This window comes from Cheilinus undulatus, linkage group 7 (genome assembly GCF_018320785.1).
Source record: "Cheilinus undulatus linkage group 7, ASM1832078v1, whole genome shotgun sequence".
Classification (NCBI taxonomy): domain Eukaryota; kingdom Metazoa; phylum Chordata; class Actinopteri; order Labriformes; family Labridae; genus Cheilinus; species Cheilinus undulatus.
The window spans coordinates 17,964,952-17,984,562 of record NC_054871.1 but is presented as its reverse complement, the minus strand read 5'-3'; the positions used below and the strand labels follow the sequence as shown (position 1 = coordinate 17,984,562).

The 19,611-nt window shown below is 39.0% G+C and overlaps 2 protein-coding genes across 3 annotated transcripts in view; both read right to left on the bottom strand.

Moving 5' to 3' along the window:
• Positions 1-19,611, bottom strand: part of rabgap1l (RAB GTPase activating protein 1-like) — a 172,556-nt gene that overhangs the window by 102,266 nt on the left and 50,679 nt on the right. The window lies entirely within an intron of this gene.
• gpr52 (G protein-coupled receptor 52) lies at positions 5,940-14,478 on the bottom strand. The gene is made up of 2 exons (XM_041792374.1): positions 14,381-14,478; positions 5,940-12,282 (listed from the first exon to the last, which is right to left on the bottom strand). Exon 2 carries the CDS (start codon positions 11,054-11,056, stop codon positions 9,938-9,940), a length of 1,119 nt encoding a protein of 372 aa, XP_041648308.1. The 5' UTR covers positions 11,057-12,282; positions 14,381-14,478; the 3' UTR covers positions 5,940-9,937.

Below are 19,611 nucleotides of genomic sequence, written 5' to 3'. Positions count from 1 at the left end.
CTGTTTAATACAAGAGAGGGCAACCTAGCCATCTTACAAAAACAGAAGTGGACCAAAGATAGAGCCCTGAGGTATCCCTGTATCAATGCAGGTGCAGCTCGAAAAATTAATAGCAAGTTTAAGTTCTTTTTTCCCCATGATTTACAGCAGAAACTTCCAGAAATCATAGATTATTCTCATACAACGTGATATATACTAAGACATAAAAATCAAACATCCACTATCTCAAATATTATAATATTGTGGAAATTTTGCAAACTTGCAAAGGTTTCCTAAACCTTCATTTTCTCACTCTGGTTCAGTACACAACTGCCATCATGGGGAAGACTGCTGGCTAGAGGACTGTCCACAGGGCAAATTACTGACATCCTCCACCAGCATGATAAGCCATGAGGTCACTGCTGAAAGGGCAGGCTGTTCTCAGAGTGCTATATCACAGCATATTCATGAAAAGCTGACTGGAAGGGAAAAGTGTGGTAAGAAAAGGTGCACAAGCAACATGACTGAGGGCAACTTTCCACAGTCTTACCGTGCTTAATTGGCCAGCAAACTGATCTGACCTGAACCCTATAGAAAATCTCTGGGGTGTTATCAAGGAAAAACATGAGCGATACAAGACTCAACCATACAGACGAGCTGAAGGCTGCTATCAGTCCCCAGCAGCTTCACGGACTGATTGGCTCCTTCATGTGACATAGATGTAGTAATTTGTGCAAAAGAAGCTCCAGCCAGTTACTGAGTGTATAAATGAGCCTCATTTCCCAGAGGGTCAACATTTCTGTATTATAAACCCTCTTCTGGACTGATGTTTTTTTTATATTCTAATATTTCAATGTAGTAGATTTTTGTGAGCTGTAAGCCTTATTCATTAAGATTAAAACAAAAAAAGTCCCTAAATATTTTACTTTGTAATAATGAATATAAAATATACAGAAGTATCACTTATTGAATTAAATCACAGAAATATTCTAACTTTTTTAGATGCACCTGTAGGGTGATTTTACTTTTTTCAATGATAATTATGGGTGACCATGAACCTCTGTACAAACATGCATGGTTGCTGAGGATTTGTCCATTTGAATACTGTTGTCCCCCTGACTTTACAGCCCAAGCCACCAAGATATTACCTTTAATTTTAATTTAGTGAAATCTTGGTATTAAATGAACTGCTAATAAACTCTGTAAAAACAGCCAGTCCCTAGAGGATAACCTCTGACAACTTGATGGTCATATGGGCACATTATCCAAGCACCTCAGCCAAAAAAAAAAAAAAAAAAAAAAAAAAAAAAAATCTTAAGGGCACTGGAGGAAATGTAGTCTTAGTCTTAATGAAAAATTAATATTTACACTTCACATTACAATCCGTAACAGCACAGCATTAGCTACGCCTAGATCAACACCTGTCAGCTATTGAGCCACCATCGCAGGCATCATTCTAAAGACTGTGACTGAGGCCATGCAATATACATGAGGGTGTGTTGGTGTGTGTAAGTGTGTCCTCCTTATGTCATTAAAGGCTTTTTTGTGGGCGCCGTAAGACTCCACCATTAGCACAAAGAGGCAGGAACTGGCTTCCTTTCCAATTATGACTTTCCCACCTCCAAGAAGGGTCAGCTGGTCCTTTCTCAATCAGCACGGAAAGAGGAGGAGGAGGAAAGTGGCAGAATAGAAAGTGAAAGAGGAAGTGAGGCGAGTGCTGCCATTTGTGGTAATAAAAGGGAATTCCTGATATAGTGTCAGTCATGAATATTTAGCAGGCCTGGACTGAGAAGCTGCTCTGGCTCTTGGCAAATAGTGCTGATGAAAAGCTGTCGGGTAGAAAGAAGAGATACACATTTTTGGAAATCCAAAACTAGTCATAAAAACTGAGATAAATATGGTAAAGCATCCAAAAGCTGTCTGCTGATGATGAAATAAAAAAACACTGAACAAAAACACAAAAGATATGATGCTATACAGAAAACCTAAAAATAATCTTCAACATCTTTATAACATTGTACTTCTGTAACTCATCCCTAACTTTTCATCTTAAATATTTATTGTCTGCGCTCCTCCAACATCAATCTCGCAGCTTGTTTTCTCATTCCTTTTTGTGACGCAGTGCTCTTTCTCCCTATTCTCCCCCTTTTTGTTTTTCTTTCACTCATCTCAGTCAAGACAATGGGGTAGTGACTGTCTTAAAACACCTGCAGCAATCAAAGTAAGTGCATGAAATCCAAAGGCCAATTTAAAACCAAGGGAACGAGGATCAGGTTTTATAATGAGGACAGCCTTCTCACAGAGAGAGGACATAGTAGTATGCACCGACTAAAGGAAAGGCTAACAAAGCAGTTACCATGCAAATGTCACCAGATCAGCTGTCTGCCAGCAAAGAGGATAATGATTAGACCAAGGCCTTAACATGAAATCTCTGCTTTGGTTCCACTCAGTTTATTTACAGTCTAAGAACATTACTCCTTTAAAAATCACACAAGAGACAGCAGAATCAAGTACGTCAAAATATCAATACCTCAATACTTTTATATATCACTTGTTTCTCCATATATCAATGAAAACTGCCATTATTAGTGCTGACATTTGAACTGCATGCTACCATCAGATATTCTGTAGGCTTGCTCTCCACACCTCATTGGTGGAATGTGTAAAAACGGAAGTGAGATGCTTTGTACTGAAGTGCCTTTGACAGCTGTGAGTCTCATAGTTCTGCCTCCTTGTTGACACAGAGCAAAACACGCATATGGATGTCATTAATACAGAACCGTCTCTACTTTGTATAGCAAGCTCTGTCTAGCTGTCTGATTTTTCACCGATGCTTGTGCATGTGGTCAGGACACACTGTAATCTAAGATAAATTCTGGTCCCTAACTGCAATCATTGAGATAATCAATGATGAGGAACAACTTTAGACTAGAAAAATGTTTCATCATTCAAACAATAAAAGCCTCTTATTCTCTGACTTGTTGTTGTGGAAGTGTGGATGACTTTGAGCAGGCGCCATGATGCTTAAACTTGTGTGCACACTAAACAGAAAATAGAAAAAGACCCATTTTATCCAAACCAAGACCCACCTTATTCAAGCACATACTGTATATCCCTCTATAGGTGGCGCAAAATATATTCCATATTTGATTAGAAAATAACAAGTGCTTTGAACAGATTTCCAGAATGCTATCTAACCTACTGTGCCCCTACATCATGGTCACTCAAATTGGTGCTTTAATAGGAAGGAGAGAATTATGTTAAGCAAACTGGCCAAAGAAACTGGTGACAGCAGGACACCGTCAGACGTGGTGAAAAGAAGTTAGGAGGTAACTTAACCTATACTATTGTATTAGATCAGGTTATATCCTATCGAAAAATGTTATCTAACATAATGTAACGTCACATGTCTTAATATGACATTACATTATCTGCTCCTACCATATCGTAACATATATCCTAAGGTAACATAAATGAATGTGATGTAACATAACATGGTGTAATGTTACCTATAATATTGTATCTAATCCTATCAAAAAATAAAGTAACATAATGTAACTAACTGCTCGTATTGTAACATATTGTATCATATCATAATGTCCTGGAGTATAATGTAATATCAGATCGGGTCGTATCCAATCAAAAAATAATGCAACGTTGGGTAACAAAACTTAACCTAATTTAATATGACGTGATATTAACTTTTCATATCATACCAAAGTTTATCACAACATATCGTAACGTGGTTTAATGTAGCGTAACATACCATAACTTAACATAACATGACCTATCAAAATCTGTAAGAGACTGTCGAAAAAAAAATTGTGATTATAATGTAGCCTAATTTAATGTATTGCATTGGATACGGTCTTCACATATCTTTACACAACATATCTTATCCTATCATACTGTATCAGATCAGGTTATACCCTATCAAAAATTACTGCTATGTAACATAATGTAACATCACGTGTCATAGTATGACATTACAATATCTTCTCTTAATGTATTGTAACTTATAATTTAACGTAAATTAATGAGATGTCACAGAACATGGCGTGATATTACCTTTAATATTATACCAGAGCCTATCAAAAATAATTTGACGTATTGTAACATAACATGACCTGCTTGTAACATATGCATCATATCATAACGTCCTGTAATACAATGTATCGTAAGTATCCTATTCTATCCTATCTATCCTTGTATTGCATCAGATCAGATTGTATCCAATCAAAAAAATAATGCAACACCAAATATAAAAAGTAACCTAATGTATGACGTGATATTAATTGCTTGTGACATATTGAAGTGTATCACAACATATCATAACATAACTTAATGTAACTTATCATAATCTGTTAGATCGAGCCTATCAAAAAATATTGTAATGTAACATGTAACATGTTACATTGGATCTTACCATCATATAACATAATGTAAGGTATCTTTTCCTATCATATTGCATCAGATCGGATTGTATCCTGTCGCAAAATAATGTAATATAATGTGACGTAACATTAATTGCTAGTAACTTATCGTATCGTGTCCTAATGAAAGGTAATGTAACCTATAATATTTTATTGGATCAGATCTATCCTATCGAATAATAACTTGATGTTAATCAACATTAACTACTTGTGTTGTAACTTAACATATCATATTATAATGTATCGCACTGTAACATAATGTAATGTAACATTTCGTAACATACAATGCTGTAACGTAGCATAACGAAAGGTGACCTATTGTATTACATCAGATTGGATCCTGTCATATTGGTGTAATATCACATAATGTAACATTTAATGTTTGTAACATTACAAATTGTAACATATTGTATCATATCTCTATCATGACTTTACTAAATCAACTGCTGCTGTGCATTAAATTCATCTCATGATGCAAACTGGTAGCTAGCCATTAATCCCACAACCACATCCCTGCCATCTAGATTATTCTTTAAAAATAAGTCTCATTCATAAAAGTTCTGTTGAGTTCTATTGGTTATGGATGAAGGCTAACCGATGGTTATGTCCACATAAAACATCAATTTCACAAAGCCAGTACACAGATTTAAATGTCTACTCTTTCATCTTTATTGAGTTGGCAGAAACAACAAAACCATAGCCTTTGACAAAATTTAAAATAAAAAAATATATGCTGTATAGTTTGACACACTCTGCCTCCTACTCAAAACATCAGCAGCCTAGAATATTAAACACAAAAAGATTTGCCATACCCTTGTCAGAATGTCAAATATTTTGGCTGTATCAAAATAAAAACAGATACACACACTTTATATACAGTATACCAATATACAGTATATTGTGTAAGCTTTAAACATAATTCAATAAATAAATATACATCCTTTAATTGATTGAAACGCTAAGATAAATGCACTTTAAAGTAGATCAAATTGTTTCCTCAGTTTTGTTTTTCTACCACTTGAGATTGGCCTGTGTAATACAGCCACAAATAAACAACTTACTTTTTAAATATTCATTCAATGGCTCTGAGTTTTAGATCTTTAAACTAGACAAGAATTTCACCAGATGTGGAACAGCCAATTAAAGAAATGACAATTAGTTTAATGGCTGACCAAATAAGAAAATTTTTACTTGAATGGAATATCCCTTTTTTTAAATCAAACGTTATTAACAGAGCCATTAGTTTTTAGCCTATCACAGACGACTGCTTAATCTAGTCATATAATGTTGTGTTTTGTGTTTTTGACACCACATTGTGAAGCTAATACAGCACTATTTCAGATTAATTTCTTCTACTACCCCACTGCACTATGCTCCACACAAGCACCAAAAACACAAGCTATCAAAATAATGAAAATATCATCATTGTAACGTACATTATTTGACACAACTTTGCTGTAGGTCCCTACAGTTTTTCAGTGTATAAGCCAGATCATATGGCTATAAACAGAAATTCGCAAGGTTTTTGATGAATTTGTGATCTCCTCTTATCTTACAGATATGACGTCGATGAAGATGGTTTGACATGTACTCTCTAATCAACAGATAACTGTGAAAAAAGAATGACTTGGCCCTGTCTTGGCTCATTTTGAAACCCCCAAGCAGTTATCACAAAGTCATGGAAAACAAAACAACAATATACAAATGTACACAGTCACGATGTATGTCTGTGTAGCTTGAAACTCTTTTAAAAAGTGCAGCATGTCCATAATGTAATAATAATTATTTCTCGACATCTTTTTTTTCACTTTTCTATTAAAAAACATCTTTAGGCACGTTTACAAAAAAATATGTAATGCTTTAAAGCTGCATAAAGCAATTTTTTCACACAAAACAAAACCAAACAACTTCTGATTATGTTAAAGGGTGATGAACGCTGATGATCCCACTAAGAATCAACAACTTTTTTAGCAGCTTTAAATCTCAGTAATTATTTCATAGATTTGGTTTCTTTAGTCGTCCGAGAAACCAGAACAATGCCAGCACATGAGTGCAAATACAAAAGTTGCTGACAATGCACATGTAGAAAACCTCAGACATGTATGATATTCTGTTGGTGATGATTGTGTACCAATCCGTGGCATTAGAGCTATACTGTCTTACATTCATATGAAGGCCAGAAAGACCCTGAAATAAAACACTCATTTCACTCTGGTCCTGCTGGATGTGCCTGAAATGACTTTCTAACACACTCCTTATGCACTAAACTAAATTCTTATTATGTAAGAGTGTGACTGCCCCTTGTAGTTGCAAATCACTTCATGCAGCTTTAAAAGGAGGAATGACTTTCACAGGGAACTGTTAAGCTGCAGAGAATGCAGATACAATATCCAGGGGCTGGGTTTGCTGTTTCTAGCTCAACAATATACTCTACAAATATGCAAATACATAAGAAAACAGGGACATCAGTATAAGCCAGTGGCGACAGTACTTGACTGTGTTCATGTGAAATGAATTATCATCAGACGCTAATCCAATGATCAAGGGAATGTACAAGGTAAACTGACTGGAATGACTGCACTACTGTTCAGCAGCAAAGAATGAGCGCCGTAACCAAAGGCAGTGTGCAAGTTATTTTAACCACACACATCATTTGCACTTAAATCTATGTATATCCAAAGCCCTGGTCTGGAAACAGTCTGAAGATTTTAGCAAGCTGGAATGTATACAGTAAATAAACACAGCGTAAGTACCTCAGTGGAACACAGTTAACTACTCATATCTAATAAGAAACTCAAAACCATCCATTAAGGATTGATGCCCTTTGAATACTACTGTGATCATCCAGAAAAGCACTGAGAAGTCCAGAAGACATTGAGGCCGGCAGTTTAAGGGCAGTAACTTCTGTTATTAGCAACACAAGGCTAAAATTAAAATGTGATGAGGATTATCTAGCAAGGGAATTCGACAAATCTTGACAAGATGATCTTCTGAAGGTTCTGAATGTATAAAAAGGCTAAGCATGTCATGTCAGATCTGTAAAAATCGAACATCACAGTTATTAACCCTGCAAAGCAGATGGATTTGCAAGTCTTTCCTTGAAAAGCGCCAATTCAGCACAGGTTGTTCCAAACCGAACACAGTCCGGGCTGATCGCTGCCATTTGAGGAGAACAAGGTGGAAATTACAGGCTGGGTTTAGTTGTACTGAAAGCCAATAGCAATGGCAGCCACAAGCGTGTAGCAATTAGCTGTGATGTTGCAGCAGTTTTATCAGAACTGCACCATAATTTTCCATTAAAGCAAGATCAAAGAGCCATACCAAAAGCTTTCAAGACAAAAAACATGTTTTTGCCTTCTCTTGACCTGCTTCAGCATGGGTTTGCGATCATTATCTGGGAGGTTGAGTATTACTGTTTATAATATCTACAACTGCTGAAGCTATTAGCAGCAAAAACGTGTCAATTTTATCATAATTGGGGCACATTTCTTTATTAAAGCAAGAGCCAGACTATAAGATTTTCCCTGCGTAGAGGATGTCTTCGCTCTTCTCCCGGCCAGCCATGGCATAAAATTTTATCCATATCATACTCCACTGCTCATGCACTACAGCAGAATTTGCCTGTCAGGCTGACTATACTGGTGGAGCTGCTCATGCGTACAACGTAATTCTGTCTTATCTGTTGATTGGCCGTAATGAGTGTAACAGACAGAAAAATCGCCCAATCACCTTCCAAGAATTTATTTTAAAAGTCCTACCCACCCAAATGCTCTCTATGGAAGGTTTCCCAGATGAATGTGAAATATATCAATGCAATATATACATGAAAAAGTTGATCTGGCATGTCAGGTTATCTCCAGACACATCACTTGCCTTCCAGTGCTTGGAAATCAATCCATTACAGTCTCAATCAGTAGCTTCTTCAGATTTCCCCTGCTATTTCTTCATTTATTCTTCATGGCAAGTTTAAAAGAGGCTCAAAGGCAAATATGTTATAAAAAAATGCTATTTTTAAGTCAGTTAATTATGGACACATCTGTGTCAAAAGCATCCTTGGCATTGTTCATACTAATAAAAATTCTCAATCAGAGTATGACATTCTGTTTTGCCATTCCTGCTTGTTAATCATCCAGCGTACATGGCCTTCAGTTTACAGGGCAGCAGGGTCTGAAATATTTATTTCCTGGTTATAAATGGCTGTCATGGGCAACCATGCCTCAAATTGTTAGCAGAATACTCACAACACTGTCGCATCAGGAATGCCACTGCAATGGTGGGAATCCTGGAACCCATGGGCTGATTGAATTCATAAGGGAAAAAAAATGTTGTGCTGCCTGATTATCCGTCCGAAGTGTCAGTTCACTGCCCTTAATATAGAGGCCTCATGCCAACCGAACACATCCTTGGTCTGAATACTGGAAAAAAAGTCCTTTTTTAGTTTAGGTTGGTGAAACCAAAGTTAGCCGCTTCTTCAGTATGTAAACAATGGTAGCAGCATATTATCACCAGAAAAACTCAGAAAGGTCACACTGGTTAGTAATGTGTCAAATGTGTTAACATTGAGTTAATGGTAATTCTGTTAGTTGACTTCTGTTGTGGAGATTGCAGGATTTTGACACTGTCGATTACTTATACAGTCTTTGTTAAAATGCTGTTTTAATGAGTATGCTTTGCATAACTATGTAGTGCCTTATTGGGGTTTAACTATTAAAGATTACATACCATGTAGAGTAGGAGATTGATGTTAACAGCTTTACTTACAACCAAGTGTCAAATGGGATTTGCAAATCTCTCTTTTAACAGAAAAAAGGCTTTAGTACATGTGTAAAAGTTTTAGATTCAACACCACATAGTTTAGCAGGAATAAAGCTCACTTTCTTCTGAAAACAGTCAGGGCCATACACCATCTGTTAATTATAAGCAGCATAATAACTGTCATAAATGTGCCTCAGTGTTGTCCAACAGTTTAATATCCATTATCACCTTTAAATAGTGCTTTAAGCACAATGAAGCGTAGATATTCTTGACACTGGTGTTGACAGTCTAGGTAATACAGAAATGTCATTCATATGTAATATGTTTCCAATTCAAAACCACAGACATTTAACAGGCATGGATAGTGTGGTCACATTTGTTGTCTAAGGAAATACTGGCAGGTTTTGAGTTTACATTTTTGTCTCTATCCATGTCTGAACCGGCTGATGGCATACAGTGAGATGTGAAGGCTGAGAAAGTCATGGGGACACTGCTCTCCAAGTGATCAACATTTTAGTCACTTACGATAGGATAAAAGCTATAACAGAGTGCCCATCTCATTTAATCTCTGTTCAGACATTGCCCCCATCTCCTTGAAAAGCTTTTAATGCAGTACACCACAGTTTATTGAGACCAAGGCAATGTCACAGGTGTCAGCTGGCAGACCAATACAACAGACAGTGTTTTCTGTTTAATTAAGCCCTGCCAGTTTCATTTACAGTAAACTAGCAGCTAAGCTTGTTAAGATCTATGTTTCCAACGTCCTCTCTTTAGATGGAGCATGAGTTTGCCCTCTTCCTCGGTTTAGGCTCCCCAAAGTCTCTGTCATCGGCTGCACAGTGGCTGAAGGAGCAAATTGTCTGTGAGAGCCTACGCATGCCTAAGCGAAACACACTATTAGAAAGGCTGTAGATAACACAGTTGCAAAAGCTGTTGCTGATGGCCAGCCAGGTGGTGATGAAGGAGAGAGCGGGGCTATCCAGCACATGGGAGCTCTCTAGCAGAAAATAGATTATGTAGGGCAACCAAAGCATATAGAAAACGCTGGTGATGCGGAAGAGCACCATCGCATACCGTCGATCTGGTCCATGTCCTCCATGATGCCCACTGCCACCCCCGTCCCCAGCCTCCATCTCCTGACTTGGGAAGCGTGCCCGCCTTTCACTGATCTCTCTGTTGTGTTGCTGGCAAATGCGAAAGATGTGGTAGTAGGTAAAACACACTACAAGCGCAGCAGGTGCATAGAGCAAGCACACCACAAAGCCTGTAAAAAGGGCAGAGGTGGGCCAAGAGTGGGCACACCATTCAAAAATGTCCCCATGATAGCCTGGCTTACCCCATCCAAAAAAGGAAGGCAAGAAAACCACGCTGGAGTAGACCCAGATTAGGGTGATGCAGCCTCGTAGCCGGCATGGTGTCACCAGCTGGTTGTACGATAGAGGTTTAGTTATGGCAAGGTAGCGGTCCACGCTGATGCAAGCCAAGCAGGCCATTGAAACGCTCTTCAGAACTGAGATGACATAGCTGAAGACCTGGCATGTTATAGGCTCCTGGACACTTGCTGGGTAGTGGAGCAGAGACAGGGTGGGAACAAGGCAGCTAAGACCCACCAGCAGGTCAGCATAGGCCATAGTCTGGATGAAGTAGCTCGTTGTGTAGTGATGCAGTAGCGGGGCACAGTGGAATACAAAGATCACCGTCAGGTTCCCCGCAATGATGAGCACTGTCAGGAGTACAATGACAGCAGTCTCCAGGACACAAGCCTCCACGCCTTCATTCAGCCCCCAGCCCAAGGGGCAGGAGTGATTGGAGGCCATGCCAGGAAAGAAGTCTCCATGGCTGCTGTTGGCAGTGAACGCGGGTTCTACTATCAGTTCAGACTGGTTCATTGTTCTAGGTACTATCCAGGTGGGTCAGGTTTTTGGTGTGTCACCAATAGGGCAGCTGGCCTGAAACTAGAGAACCACCTGCCCCCTACCTGCTCTTCACTGGGTGTCTGCAGCCTCCCGCAGTTAATGGAGCTCAGTTCTCTCTATCACGCTCAGTCTTAACGCTCACATAGCTGAGTCTCAATCAAATGAACACTGAGTGGAGGAAAATCAATACAGCCTCTGGGAGGGTAGGACAACCTGTTTAGCTCTCCTTTCCCAATTACTCATGGCCAGTGAAGTCGTGAGTGAGTAACGGTCAGGGATGGGGGGGGGGAAAGGTCTGTATTCCTTCAGTAGACCAAGTGGACCCCCTTGTGTCGGGGACAGCATCTATCCAAAAGGCGAATTCCAATGCTGCTTTGCCTGCCAGCCTTTGGCCTCATGTCCTGATTCTAATGAGGGTTGCCACGAGGAGGCTGAGGGCATAAACTGTCCTTACAAAGGCAGAGAGTACATTGGATGCGAGAGAAGACACCATATGATGAAGTTAATGCATGACACAAAGCACGAGGGTCCTCAAGAATGACTTTTGTGACTTCTACTGATCAGATTATTTAAGGGCAGCTGTCTACCAAAAGAAAACGTAAGCAACAATTGACCGGGATGACAAAAAAAGTCTCCCTATGTATATTCCAAAGTCTTGAGAAGAAAATTAAATCCATCTCAGTAATTCAGTCCAATAATTCAATCCAAAGTTTCACTGTGCCATGGGTGCTACAGTGTTTACTATGTAACTGCAGGCTTCCCTTATTTTGGTGGTCCTCTGGTCAGTGTCCGGAGCCCCTGTATGCCCAGCTATTGTCTGAATCAAAACACAGACACAGGCTAGAACAACATGGGGATCTCCGCAGGAGATAATGTCACAGCTCTCTCAGCACACATGGCGCTGGGGGGAAAATGTGTTTACAAGGCAACCCTCGGCAGGATTGAGGTAAAAAACAAGGGTTGGATGGGTTCTGCTGTAAAAAGAAACTATTCAGAATGGCAAAATCCAATGCAAACTTGCCTCTCAGTGCTCTGGACTGCAAGTCGCAAAAGACAAAACAAATGAAAAGCTTCAGCAGCTGATGAACGTGTTGAATGTCATGCAGGCAGGTGGAGGGACTCTCCTGGAGCAATGAGAGGCCAGCTGAATTACTCAGCGCTCCACTCACTTTGACTCCTTGGCAATCCTGTGGCAGACGCTTGCAGAGAAAGGTGGGGGATCAATCCACAATCCTACTTATTCATCCTTTAAACTTGTCACATTCTGAAGCTTTTTAAAGAGAGGATAAGCAAAGTGTTCAAGTGCTCAATGCAAGCGTAGATTGTCTAACTTGCTTTAGTCCTTTGAATGTGCACTTGGTCCTACAACTCCTCTCGCAATATTCTTGTCCTCTGACCAAAAAATTGGCAGCATGACGAAAGGGGAATCCTTTCTGGCAGCATAAAGAGAGGACAAAGTCCCGGTCAGAGTCCCAGTTTTAATCGCTGTCCTCTGCAAACGTCCCCCTTTCAATTCCGTTAAACAAGCCCCCCCACATTTTTAATTAATAAAATCCTTAGATTCCTTTGTAGAGAGCGAGCTGTAGGCAAGGCATCTGTCAAAAGCAGCAAATAAAAAGCAGGACAAAAAAAGATGACTGTGCTGATGGAAATGACTTAAAACTGCAGCGAGGGAAGCGAGGGGACGAAGAGTCCCTCAGCCCTGGTGCAGTGAGAAGGAGAGATGCTGTGACTGGCTTACACTTCTCTCCCTCCCTCTCCACGCAATCACTCTAGCTCGCACACTCAATTTCTCTCTCTCCCTCTTTCCACACACACACACACACACACACACACATCACACACAAAACCTCCCATTTTCTCGCTCCCTATCCCTCAGCCTCTCGCTCATTGCCCCGCCTCCTCCCATTCCAGCTGCACCTGAGGCTCTCTGCCACATTATTCTGTCCCTCACACTGGCTTTTTCCTAGAGGTAAATTTGGATACATTTCCTATTTACATATTGCTTATCTCTCACAGTCAGTTTTCTATTAACTAAAACCCTGTGCTTTTCTCCCTTTCTATTTTTTCCCATTTCTTCCTCTCAGCTCCTTCCTCCTTACATCTACCTAGCCTCATTATGTCTTCTAAAAGATATGCTTATTTCATTTATTCACACACACCAGCAAAAACATTTAATAATCAACATACTGAAAAAATAAAATCCTGCTTCTTACTCTGCCCCTATGTCCAGGGAAAAGGGAATGTGTGTGGTAATGAGCCACAGCTTGCTGCTGTTAAACACACAAGTGTCATACACTGGTCATGTATCACCTGAATATAATCCCATCTTGGCGAGCTAATCCTGACAAAATCCTGTCCCTTTTTTTGATGAGGCTTTATATTGATCTTGACACTTTATTTTACTCTTAATGTAACAGACAGCACAGCACAGATTTCCCTGTCCCTTGGTTACAGTTGCTCAGCATCCTGACCGGTTGGGAGCATCCTCTGGTCACTGAATGATAAAGAGGATCAAGTAACAGCAAATTGGCTGAGCAGGAGGGTGTGTGGAAAAAATACTGTCATGTATGGTGGCTGGGAAGGCTAATGGGGTGGAAAAATCCGTATAAACTTTATAAGTTGTTTTTTAATTACAATTTCTTATTGGAACAACAAAGGTAGACAGGCTAGAAGGCTGATGGTAAATGGCTAAAACGGGAAATAGGCCTGCACTTCACCTCTTCCTGGAAGACTGTCTGGTGCAAACACAACACAAAGCAAGCCAATTATACCAGTCAGGCTTTTCACCATGTAGACTCAACAGCAAACACAAGAACATTTAAATGGCCGGCAACAATGAGCCAAAAAAAATATTTACTATTGCTTATAGGTTTTGGAATTAAAAGTATCTTCATCTGAAGACAAACTTAAAAGTAATCAAGTAACATAGTACACATTTTTCTTATCTAATTAATAGCTTTTGGTCAAATCCCTAAGAGAAACTCATGTATGAGACCAAAGGTATAATCTGAAAAGCAGAAGGTAAACATGCCTTACAGAAAGAGCCAGACAATGTCTAAACCAAGAGCTGCGTCTATTCTTTGAAACACCTGTTTATGACAGCTTTCAGGTCAATGAAAATGTCTTTCTCTCAATCTGGCCTGTTGGCTTTAGAGTTTAAAGAGAGAAAGATGGTTTTATTCAGCTTCAACAGACTCATCTTAGTAAAATTATTTCAATATTTTACAAATGTTTTTGCGAACTCTCCTGGTACCTAAGGGAATTTAGCCATGACAAATCTTAGTTTATACATACTTGAAATGAAGAACACCAGAATTTTTCTTTCCTTTTTTCCACATAAAGGTTCTTTGCAACCAGAATCCAGAATGTCTGTTGGGAGTCAGGAAATGGGGGACAGCTGTAAGGAATGAATTGGAATGGAGAGAAGTTCATACTTTAAAGCTCCAAATGGATATCTATGCTGCACTTATCATCAGAAAAAATTCTACATACATTGAGTACAGTCCCTACACTTTACAAAACAGTGATGTTTACCACAGTTTTACTGGTTTACCTGGGGTGGTGTCGATCAGTATCTCATATACTCAGTCCTGCAGACCTCCAAACTGACACATCTAGCGCCATCTATTCAGATGAAGGGAAACTAGAGCCTTGAAGAGTCTTGTTATGAGCTAAGAGGCTAGCTGAGGCCCTTTAACATAAAAAAAATCTTCATTTTGTTACAATCATGCTTTTAATTGAAACAGTGATGTACTATCAAAAGACTAAGCCCTGTGGGGTGAGAGACTTAATGATGATGAGCCATTCATGAACGAGCCTGTGCAACACAACAACTCTTCTATGTTAGATATAGTAGCTAGCTCCCATTTGAGTGCCAGTTTCCTTTCCTCTATCCTTTGTCGTTATTTAATCCACATTTAAAAAGCCAAAGTGGAACCAAATGAAGAGCTGTTTGGGAGCCAAACAACCAGCTCTACTAAGCATGGGTGAAACATGGGTAAGATCAGAGTTTAATAGGCCAAACCATGGCAAAACTGTACTGTGCCAAACTGGACCACTTTGTGGAAACGGACCATACATGAGTGGCTCATCAAGGCTTTAGACGACTATTTAAAAATCCTGCTGCCATTTCTCTGTGAATTTTTAAAAACTTTTTTTATTTTTTTGCCTGAATGTTTCACTACTTTCGGGACACAAAAGTAGCTGAAGATGAAAACCTATATATATTTTCACACCTAGAACGCTAGGCATGGTTGTAAACAGCTCAAATCATGGCCTTTTTGATAGCCTTTCTCTGTGTAGAAATCACTTCTTGCCCCCAAAGGCAAGTTCGCTGTAAAGAGCCTATAGTTTCGGAACTGAATAGAGCAGTTTGGTCATGCCCCATGTATGGAAGCTAGTTTCAAAGCAGGCAGCACATGTTCAATCCTACCTATGGTTCCTTTGCTGCATGTCATTCCCCACTGTCTCCCTGACTTTCTATACTATGCACTGTCCTGTCCTCTTAGAATAAAGGCAATTAAAATGGGCAGAATATTGGAATCTTATTTCATTTATTTTCCATTTCATCATATGTTGCGCTCTCTCCACGGATGCATGTTTTGTCTTCTATGTTCCACGTTACCTCATTTAGCTATCACAACGGTACTACAACATACCAGACAGCTGGTTTTGAAGTGTCATGTACCTAATGAGCATAAAAGAGTCTGTCTATCCTCAATTAAAGCCTCTTTTGCCATCTTCTTTTCTAATTTCTCCTGCTGTTTCTGTCAGCAGCCTACTCTCTGTAGACTTAAGTTCTGACTATTTTCATGTTGACGGGCTAGCAGAGTAATAATATGGGATTTGATTGGTTAAATAGCATCAAGTGTGAGCAGTGCTACCACAAAGGCATGAAAAGCTGCACCATTTAAAATAGACAACAGTTAAAATGTGTTGAAAGCATCTCCATTTGGAGGGGAAATAGATCATTATTCTGGTATTAATAGTAGGTCCAGACACGTGGAGAAAATATACAAGCAGCGTACGTCTGCATAGATTATGAGCTGTCTCTGCATCGATGCACAATCGTCCACATCTGCATCACAATGCATTGAAATGATTGTTTTCAACATCACTAATACCCGATATATGAAGATAGCTTTATCATGCTTACTTACCTCCTTCTACCTTTCCACTGATTCCTGAACAGTGTTCATTGGACCATGTGACCTAAATCTATTGTCTGTTAACAGCATTTAAGCGATCAAAGTTACAAATATTCTATTTTAGGGAAACTGATCCTACCTATTGAAGTTGCAGTTACTTTTTAGTACAGTTTAAGGTTATCTTTTTAAGATACCATTCTTTTTATGTCACAGAGACAAATAAGTGCCTGTAAAGCATAAGGAAGAAACAGTACATGCTGGAAAATATGAGAAAATCCCCAAAAAAGATAAGTAAACTGAAAATAAAAAGGAACAAAGTGAGGACTAAAAAAAGTTCATGTAGACGGTCGTGCTGTCAAAAGAGGAGGAGCCATTCAATGGAGATCTTTCAGCAGTGCTGCTCTTTCCCCTTTGGAGTCGGACACTGACGAAAAACACGACCAGAAGGCCACCGTTAATAATTCATTCAGCTCAAAAACAAAGCCAGCGGGGCCACTTGGAAACAAAGGTGGAGGCTGATTCACCTTTTACTGCTTCCCAGCATCCCTCTACCCCTGAGATCCAACAGCAGGGAGTGTACAGCTACATTATAGGTGTGAAGCTGACAGGATTTTCATCAGTAACTCAGAATACAGATGAAAGGTAGGGGCTTCACCATATTGTTTTCAGGACACTGAAACAGGACACAGTGAACAAATATTTAACAAAATAACAGTTACTGTATATATGCAGTACTATTCAAGAGCCAGCGTCACATAGAGTCAACCAATCAATATCAATCAATATTAATGACACCAACGACCAATCTCAGTATCAAAGCTGACATTTAAAAACTGCATCGTCTGTCTGTTTATTAAACACTTTCAAGTCTTATTCAAATAATCTAATACTGCTGACCTTCATGTCTACAGAAAGGACTTAATAAAATGCTGGTCTTGTAAGCCTTGTCAAGTACAGCTTTGAAATTTGACCAGTGGACAGGCGGTACTGTAATTCCAGATCCAATTACATTCAAAAGTTTCAGAGAACTCTAATAGCAGGTAAAAGTAAGGTGCAAGACAGGAAGAAAAATGACCCCTCCTTCACCAAAATAAGAAGGTGCTGCACAAAACTGAAAATATACAATGATGTGATACAATATGACAATATGACGATAAAATATTACACAATATGATATTACATGATACAATACGACATGTAAATCTAAAGTAACACTACTGCTGGTGACACAATAACATCAGCAAAGAAGTCTGTTAAGCACCATTTTTCAAATTAAAATATTATTTCTTCTAGCTCTGGTAACTGGCCAAAAGCCATGGGTGTCGGGATATGGAGTAGTATGTGGTTAGCAGGGCAGATTAGAGGCGGTTCACTGGCTAGATACAAATATTCAGTGGAGTCTGTCAATAGACCAGTACTAAAAAGCTTTTGTCAGTATTTACATTTATCTACAGTGGGTCAAGCTTTGTATGGATTCATTTAAAGATTAGAGGCACTGAAGAGGAAGACTCTAAAGCTCCAATAACCTCAGTGCCGCATTCGTTATTTGTTTTTTATACACTGACACCCTGCTTAAAAAAACAAAATCTTGTTTCTGTGTAGTAGTTTGAATGTTAGTGAACTGAATATGAACTAAATCTTCTGACTGATTTGGCTTTTTAGATTCCTGGCATATCAAGAATCATGGACTAGCAAATAAGTCAGTTTAATGTTCAAGGAGAGCGAAGTTGTAAGGAAGCTATGAACTTGCACCATTAACTCAAATTTAAAAGCAAATTGTGATTATTGTCAAAGGAAATGAGGGTTATGAGGTCATCTTCCTTTGCTGTTTGATATATAGACTTTGTATGAAACAGGCACAGAAGGGAGTGATGCCAAATATACAGAGAGGTGTTATCTCACAGCATGTACAAAGCACAGTACATCCCATTTCACATGACAGCAATTTATGTTAAACAGCAACAACAGGAAGAATATCTCTACCACAATCTCCTCCAGCACAATGTCAGCATGTATACAGCGTACGCTGAGATCCCTATAGGTGCATAGTAAAGAGGAGCTAAAGGTCAAAGACGGGCTGCCTCCTGAAATCACCATCTATCATTTTCATTTAGCGTCACTCCACATGAAGGTGAAGACCTGTCCGGCTGCTCAGGCTCAGATATATTTATATTCATTATTCTGTAGTGTCTATTGTCCTTGCACGATGTAGGTCAGGTTATAATGTGCGTCTCCTCTGCCACCTGTAAAGGCTGAATAGAAGAAAGAGGGTGTGTAATGCTGTTTGAAATTGACAAATATGTATTTGTGGGGTAGATGACTTATAAAAAATACAGGTCATGGCAGCAGTTTATTGTTGAATTTGTAACACTACTTACAATGCACCTCACTGACCATAAGCGGCCCGTTTTTCCACTTCAATGTGTGTCACAAATGTGCATTTACAGCTGTGCAGCACTAAGTTCTTCATTGCTTTTTGTGTTAGCCTTGCCTTTCCTGAACTGCAAAAATGAAATGACCTCTTTGATTATTCTGGACAAATTATCTCCTTAATCCACTAAACACTAAGTATTTATACATCTTTTCTTGGAGAATATTGTGCATTTTTTTATTTCAACATACAGTGCTCAACAAATTTATTAGACCACCTGTCATATTTGTCTCAAAGACCATCCAGCATCATGAAGTGCTTTAATACGGACTCTTTCATTTTCAGTGAGCTCTCCATTTCAGTGAGCTCTCTCCATTTTGAACAGGAATGAGGGATTTCAAACTGAATTCACCCAAATTTGAGCCGGCTCACTGGGCTTCTCTGAGAAGTCAGAAATGAATCAAGCATAACATCCAACCACTAAAACTAATTTTTCTGTTCAGGAATGCAAGTAAATAACTATAATTTGACATATTAATCAAGAAATAATAATGTGCTTTACTATTTTTTCAGTTTTTTGTAAATCAGTATTTATTTACCCATAAAATTGAGTAAAACTTGCACAATCAAAGTGATTGTAAAGTGTAATCCTTAATGTCGTTGAGTAGATTTTATAGGTTGTTTTTTATGGTGTAGACTGACAGGTGGGTGTGTTGTAGCAGTTAACCAGAAGGCTTGAGGCCTGCCCTACCTTCACTTCTTTAACTGTTCCTGGACTGATCAAAAGCTGTTGCAAGGCATAAAATCTAAAATGGCAACTGCCATAACTGGGCTTCAAATGACCTCTTTAGAAACCAGTGGGTGCTATATCTGAGGCTACGTCTACACAGTCTATGGTATTTTTTGCCTTCTAGGGATTACCGCATGTTCACTGTGCACTGATTTGCTCTTCCCAGTATTCTTTTGTCTGGATAATCTAAAATTATATCAGAATTTCCTGGTTTGGT